At 37.3% G+C, this 7605-nt stretch overlaps 1 protein-coding gene across 1 annotated transcript; it reads right to left on the reverse strand.

Annotated features, from left to right (window-relative positions):
* LOC104876327 (olfactory receptor 52E8) lies at window positions 1-967 on the reverse strand. The gene is given in 2 exon segments (XM_010644300.2): window positions 1-930; window positions 932-967. Coding segments are annotated over 2 exon segments (966 nt in total).
* Window positions 968-7605: the final 6638 nt, after the last annotated feature.

The raw sequence follows: 7605 nt of genomic DNA on the forward strand, positions 1-7605 counted from the left end.
TCAATATTTGTCCTTAGCAAAGAGACTCTTCACCCGCTGTTGGATCTGCTTGGTCCTAATTCCATAAATGAGCGGGTTGAGGGCAGGTGGTATGACTACATAGAGATTAGCTAGGAGGATATGGATATACTGACGGATGTTATGACCAAAACGATGAGTGAGGAAGGAGAAAAGAGCTGGACCAAAGAAGGCTAAGATAACACAGATGTGGGAGGTACAAGTATTAAGAGCTTTCAGGCGAGCCTCTTGGGAAGGGAGGTAGAAGACAGTGCATAAAATCCTAGCATAGGAGATAATAATAAGTAGCACATCCAGAAACAAGATGGAAATGTTTCCAAGGCCATAATAGACATTGGCACTGATGCTGGCACATGCCAGACGTGCCACTCCCATATGTTCACAGTAGGTGTGAGGGATAACTCTATGTCCACAGTAAGGCAGCCTGAGGAGGAGAAAAATGATGGGCGCAATCATGCATAAGCTTCTTAGAACCATGACTGCAGCAATCACACCAATGACCCTATCGGTGAGGATCATGGTGTACCTGAGAGGGTTGCAAATAGCAACGTAGCGATCAAATCCCATTGCAAGAAGCACAATGCTCTCCATGACTGTAAAAAAGTGGATAAAAAAGACCTGAGCAACACAGCATCCAAAGCACAGCTCCTGCAGGCTGAACCAGAAAATGCCCAGCATCTTGGGGATAGTAGCAGTAGAGAGACTCAGATCGATTGCTGACAGCATGGCCAGAAAGTAGAACATGGGTTGGTGGAGGCTACGATCAGTCCAGATCACAAACAGAATAGTGAAGTTTCCAGCAAGAGCAATCAGATACACAATACAGAAGGGAAAGCCAAGCCAGATTTGTGCAGCTTCCAAACCTGGAATCCCCAGCAACAAGAATGAAGAAGGGTGGAGTTCAGTGGCATTGGGAGAAGACATTCTTCCACAGGTCGGTGGTGGGCATGGTGTTAAAAGCTGCTGTCAGTTGCCACTGGGCAAGTCATCCAGATTCAGCTGAGATCTACAATGACTTTAAAATCCTGAAATAAAGGATTGAAGTTAAGAATAAGTTTCTCTACAGGAATTTGATTCTTTTTCCTCCATACATCCTAGTAACATTGTTAATCTAGACCAAACATATGAGAGGATAAGCTGCTAAATAGAAGCTGACATCATGTTTATTGGCTGAAAGCAAGTTAATGCACTTACTTCTCTCTAGCCCAAGTCTTAGATGTGAGGAAATAAATTGATAATAATAACCCCCAGCACAGTAAGAAGAGCTGTATTTAATTTGGTATCTACTATTTTTCAGACATCGTGTCTACAATTATTTACATATATTATCTCATTTAGTTCTCCACACATATCCTTAACACAAATTATGTTGGCATCTGGTTTGTGGAAGAGAAAGATTTTGATAATTTAATTAACCTCTCATTGCTTGATGGAAATAACGAGAAAGGAATGCAAGGTGTGAGAATTAATAAAAAGATCTAGAAGAGTCAAAATTTCTTTGAAGAAGAATAAATTCTCACAACTTACACTATCAGATTTTGAGACTTTGTATAGGCCATATGATAATAATTGTGTGTTAGTAGCAAAAAAAAAAGAAAGAAGGAGAAGGACAAAAAGCAGGAGCACAAGGAGGAAGTAGGAAGGGAGAGTGGAACACAACTGAGAGACTAGAAGAATATCTACGCATTTCTTAGGGCAAACATTATCTAAAAGTAAGGTGTCTCCAAGTGGGAAGACAAATTTGCCAAGAGGAAAATGGTAACCTATAAAATTTCTTCCTCAGGCAAATATTCTATTCAAGAGAGCATTGACTTCTGTAACTACCGAAAGAAATGGGACATTGAATCTCATTTGCTACCCACCGCTAACTAAACTGGAAAGTTTGTGGACAAAGACTTCAAAATTTCCCTCACTTCTGACACCTGTAATTTGAGAGGGTTTTAAAAGTAAATCCTATTCAATAATTTGCTAGAAAGACTCACAGAACACGTTTATAGGTATGAAATCACGGGCTCATGGTTACAGACTATTACAGGGAAAGGATACAGACTAGTACTAGACAGAGGAAGAGAAAATCAGGGAAGAGTCCATGAGGGTTTCACATGTGAAATTTCTATTGTCCTTTCGAGGAGTTGGGATGCATCACCCTCCTGGCATTACTGTGTGGCAATATCCACAGAGGCTATTTTCCAACCAGAGAAACTCACCCAGGTATTTGTGTGCAGAGTTTTTACTGGGGTCTTACTGCACAGGCACTCATTCTTGATTGCAACGCATTTTGAATAAGTACCAAGGTTGATTGATGCTATACAGCAAAAAGCCTCTGCTCCAAGGCATATTGATTTTCATGGGATGTCCATCCCCTACCCTAGCATCTATTATTTCCACTGCACATTTAAATGAAGACACTCCTATCATGTAGGGTAAATGAAGTCGTATAAGTCTGAAATATTACAGGTGCCCAGCAAGTATTTTTATTCCCAGTTTACCCTTAACCCATTCTTCCTTCTGTCTCTCTTTAAACCAGTATTATGCACTATTTATTTACAATCCCAGGACTCTAGATCTTAACTCAATTTCAGCGAGTCCAAATTCCAGTCCTAAGTATACATTGCAAAGACTTACCAAGATTGTTTCCTTGGACCCAAGGAATCATAAAAGAATTGTTTGTTCCATGAATGGCTTAAAAGGGCATCAGTAGATCCTGAGAGATGTTAATAAAGTACTCGAATGTGTGAGCGTGCTGAGGTAGCGGATTAGTAATATAGTCTTCAGGTGCCAGACAATTTACCATTAAAATGATAATGATTCCCTGTTGGCTTTATGTCAGCTGGAGAAGCTCTTGGGAGGTCTCAGTAAACATCCTGCCCCATAACTTGGTCAACTACCACCTCTTGAAATTTCATATAATATTTATGACTATTCCTGACTTAGCTTTCCCTCTTTCTTATCATTCTATCACAAAATGAATTGCTTGATGTAATCCTTTGGGCTCTGTTGAGAATTGATATAACCATTAACCTTCTGGGGGAGGTGCACAGAAAGCAACACAAAATTTACCACTTTAAAGTTTACAATTCTATGACAGTGAATTACCAGCATTGTGCAAGTGTCACCACTATCACTTTTCAGAAAAGTTGCATCCCTCGCAATGTAAATGCTGTCTCCGATAAACAGCATCATGAGTGGGGAGTGCCCCATTCTTCCCTCCTCCCACCCCCTAGAAGCCACTACATTCTCTGTCTGTATGAATTTTCTGCAGTTAATTATTCTGTGTGTTTCATATAAATAAAGTCATCCAACATTTAACTTTTTGCCTCTGGTTTCTTTTACTTAGCCTAATGGTTGCGAATTTCATCCATATTATATCATGTAACAGTATTTCATTCCTCTTCATGACCAAATAGTGTTCCACTGTATGCATATGTTACATTTCATTTATACATTTATCAGGTGGTAAATATTTGAGTTGTTTCTATATTTTAGATAATGTCACTAGTGCTTTTATTTACAGTTTTGAATGAGATTTTGTTTAAGCAGCTGTTTCCTAATTTGGGGGTTATGTACTAAGAAGTGGAATTTGGGGTCATGTGATAAATTCTAAATTTTCTTTTTTAGGAAATAAAAGAGAATTCTGATAATAACCCCAGGAGAATTAACAAAGGATTTTGACAGCCAGTTTACTAAATGAAATGATATAAATGACAAATACACGAAACCACGCTTGGGGTTATTTGACTTCAGGGACATACAATCTAAGAAGTCCAACGGGATAGCACTAAACCTATTAGAATGGGTTAGAAACAATCTAAAAAATATCAAAGATGGGTGGACCACTGATATTCTCATGCATAGGTAGGCGACATTGATGTCCTATGACCAACAACCAGGAGGAAAACATTTAGAATGAAACAAAGTAGTGTTTGTTACTCACTGCAACAAGGGAGACCACAGACAGGGATGAAATGATGGGCAGGGCTGTGAAGAAGACTGTGATACTGAAATGAGTTGGTTTTCAGAAACAGGTGGTTTGGAAAAGAGCAGCTCAATCTATTACTAAACATCTTAAATTTTTTGGTTAATTTTATTGGTACATTTTAGATATACATAATGATCACATTCATCATACAAAATTTGTAGCTTGCATAATATATCTTGATCCTTCTTTTTCCCTCATCCCCTTCCATTCCTTCCATCCCCTTCCCCTCCTTATTTACAAAAGCTTTGTTTCCATTTTTCCTTCTATTTTCTTTTTCTTTCCTTCCCCCCTCCCCCTTCCCTTGTTCCCTTTCCCATTTGACCCGGCTATTCCCCTTATTGGAATCTTCCTGAAAGAATTAAAAGAACTAGGATTAGAGGTTCCATTTGACCCAGCCATCCCTCTGTTGGGTATCTTTCCAAAAGAATCAAAAGAATCATATCACAGTGATATATACACCCATGTTGATAGTGGCACAATTTGTAATAGCTAAATCTTGGAAACAGCCCAAATGCCCACCAAGAGATGAATAGATAAAAAGGATGTGGTATTTTTATACAATGGAATACTACTCTGTCGTAAAGAAGGATAAACTCTGGGAATTTATAGGTAAATGGGTGCAGCTTGAGACCATACTGAAGTGAAATAAATGCATTTAAATGTCATATTGTTTCTCTGGGGTGACAAACCAAAAGTGTAAATAAGGACCAAAGTATAAAGTAGATTTTGGAAAATGGGAAGAAAGTGCTTAATAATTTTTATACTAAGAGTGAGGAAAATAAATGAGGTCAAAGCTTTATTTGACCTCTTATTCTTACTAGTCAGGTGTGGATGCCCTTTTTTTTTTTTTTGGTACTGGGGATCAAACTCAGGCCCTTGTGCTTGCAGGGCAGGTGGCGAAACCACTGAACTAAATCCCGGGCCCAGGATGCCTTTTTTAAATGATATTATTGTTTTGTCCCTGCTCAGACATGTGGTGGAGGGGTGTATTGTTTTTATTTCCCTCCTGTATCATAGATATAAAGTTACTGATGTTGATATTTGTGTATTTGTTAAGGAAATCATCACCTTCATGATGACAAAGCCAGACAGCTATTAAACTTCCCTTTTCCCCCTTCGCAAATTAAATCTATATTCATGATTCTATACTTATCCAGGTTAGATGCAATATATTCTTTCTATGCAGTCCTCAAATAAAATCTTTCCATTTTATTTTGCAGTTTTTACTGTGACATCTTCCAATTCCATTCTGTAGGAAATTGAGTTAGAAAGTCTAGAAACTTACTATTTCTCTGAATTTCTATAATTCTAAGCTTAAAATTTAATTATTTGTGTAAGTACATGTTAGTATTACATATCCAACTAGCCCAGAGCTTCTTGGGGAAAAGAAATGTATCTGGACACACAATCTGAAATACATGCTTTGTGGGTTACCTGGTCCCAGGTAATCACAAGTACTCAGCAGTTCACCTGATCGTTACAGATCAAGTACCAAGTAAATGATACTCTCTGAAAAAGGTGGCATGGTCAGTAGAGAATATTACAGTTTAGGCTAACAAAATGGAGAATTACAGCTTGGCTCTAATATTATTCTTGTGGTACTAGTGGTCATAGAGCAGTAGAACGTGAGAGGATAGAAATGAGAAATTCTGGCATTAGGGATTTGGGGGAGAAACTTGACAGTGTTAAGGGATTACTTTGGATAGATGCTTCTTATTCCTGCAAACCTGTAGTGAGAATTTGAGGGCTATGTCTTTCAGGCTCTTGTCCTATGCATCCCCAGAGGGGCCAGAGAGAGAATTTTCAGGCACAGTATAAACTTTTCTCACAACCTCAGTTTGGAGGTGAGAAACATCTGAGTAGTTATTAATCAGGATTGCACATTCTTTCAATAGTGACTGTATCTGAGGTTGGTGAATTGGATATGAGCTTGGTCGTGTAGGTCAAGATGTATAGTTGTATCTATTGATTTAATCTTTCACTAACTTGGTGTGTAATACAAATATTAATTTGAAGATCAATTAAAAAATTTTCATGCTTATTTATGATAGAATTTCATGTGATTCTGCCCATTTAAAAGCTATATCTATAAACAGATAAATAATAAAAACTATATCTATTTTTAATAATAGGTAAAATTAAAAACAAAAAACAAAAAGCAGCTAAATAACTAGCTTTGCTATGGGTCAATGACTTTCTCTCTGTGTCTTTTTTTCTTCTCTCTTCCTTCCAGCACCTATTCCTTTTTTTTTTGTTGTTTTCCCTGTCCCACTTCCTTAGCTCTCCCTTTTAATCTAATTTTATTGAATGTTATCATGTTATTATAGTTTCATCATGTTTTTGTATTCAATATCCAAAAAGTGTAATTCTAAAATTTTTAAACAAACACTTTTTTTATCCTTAATTCATTGTCACTGTGGTGAAGAATAACAATAATTTAATGTTTCCAAATTTCAAAAAGTCCTATGCAGCATATGAAAAACATATGTTGAATTTTTCCATTCTGATATGTATATGTATAGCTTCATGATTGCATACAAGTTCATTCTTGCCTTAGGGTCTTCCATATTATAAGCCAATTTTGTCATTAAATTTATAACTTGCAGGAAAAATACAACTGAAAAACTATTTTTTATGACATTATATTTCCTTTCCCATAAAGATAGTGATTGGCTAAACTCACCCACTAACTTATTCTCCCAGTGTAAGACCCCTTTCTCTTTCCTAGGTAATGAACATGTATTTGTTTATTAACTATTATTTGCCTTGCTGGGAATCAGACCTAAGCCCTTTTACATAACAGGCAGACACTTTGTTATTGACCATTATCTCCAGCCCTAGAAAATGGGTTTATTTAGCTATCCTTATAGCGATCTATTTTGCATGGGTTGGGAGAATGGATTTATTTGCATTGGCCTACTCCTGGTAAATAGCCCTTACAATGAAAACACATTTGGGTGGCATATGACCTGGGCATTACACTGTCCCCAAATTTTCCCCAAACATAGGCAAGCAGTGATTCCAAAATAAGCCAGCTAGGTGTTGTGTGGAGGAACAGTTCTGGTCTCAGGAAGAAGTCTCCCTTTACTCAGAAATGCAGAATAGTTTTGGAACATCTAATGGTTTTAACAGTCCTGAGTTTTGCTGTTTGTTCTATGTAGGCTTAACTATCTGGAATCTCATTCTGCATGTCCTTAATAGATAACATGCAGAAAGAGGCTGCTTTGCAGCATTGTTTGTCCTTCTTCTGGTCTATTTTTCTGCTACACAGAGGCCTCCTGAAGTCTCTCACCAATATAATTCTTTGATTACAGATGTTGCAAGTCTCTGGCATTATCCTGTTAAACCTTGCACAATTCTATGTTTTGATATTCTAATGTGGAGTAAAGGTGAAAACAGTAATGGTCACACTGTAAAAAATGATTCAGATTTTGGGAATTGCACCAATATGAAACCTTTTTAGTGATGTTTCAATGATGCCACAGAGTACAAGAGGAAAGATATTTTTATGAAAATAATTTATGCAAACATAAATCAATTGATCATATTTTGGCTTCTATTTCTGCCTGGCAGAATCATCACATTTACTGAGCTCTCCCTAGAATGTC

This window comes from Fukomys damarensis, unplaced genomic scaffold, assembly GCF_012274545.1.
Source record: "Fukomys damarensis isolate Sample0158 unplaced genomic scaffold, DMR_v1.0_HiC HiC_scaffold_16, whole genome shotgun sequence".
Classification (NCBI taxonomy): domain Eukaryota; kingdom Metazoa; phylum Chordata; class Mammalia; order Rodentia; family Bathyergidae; genus Fukomys; species Fukomys damarensis.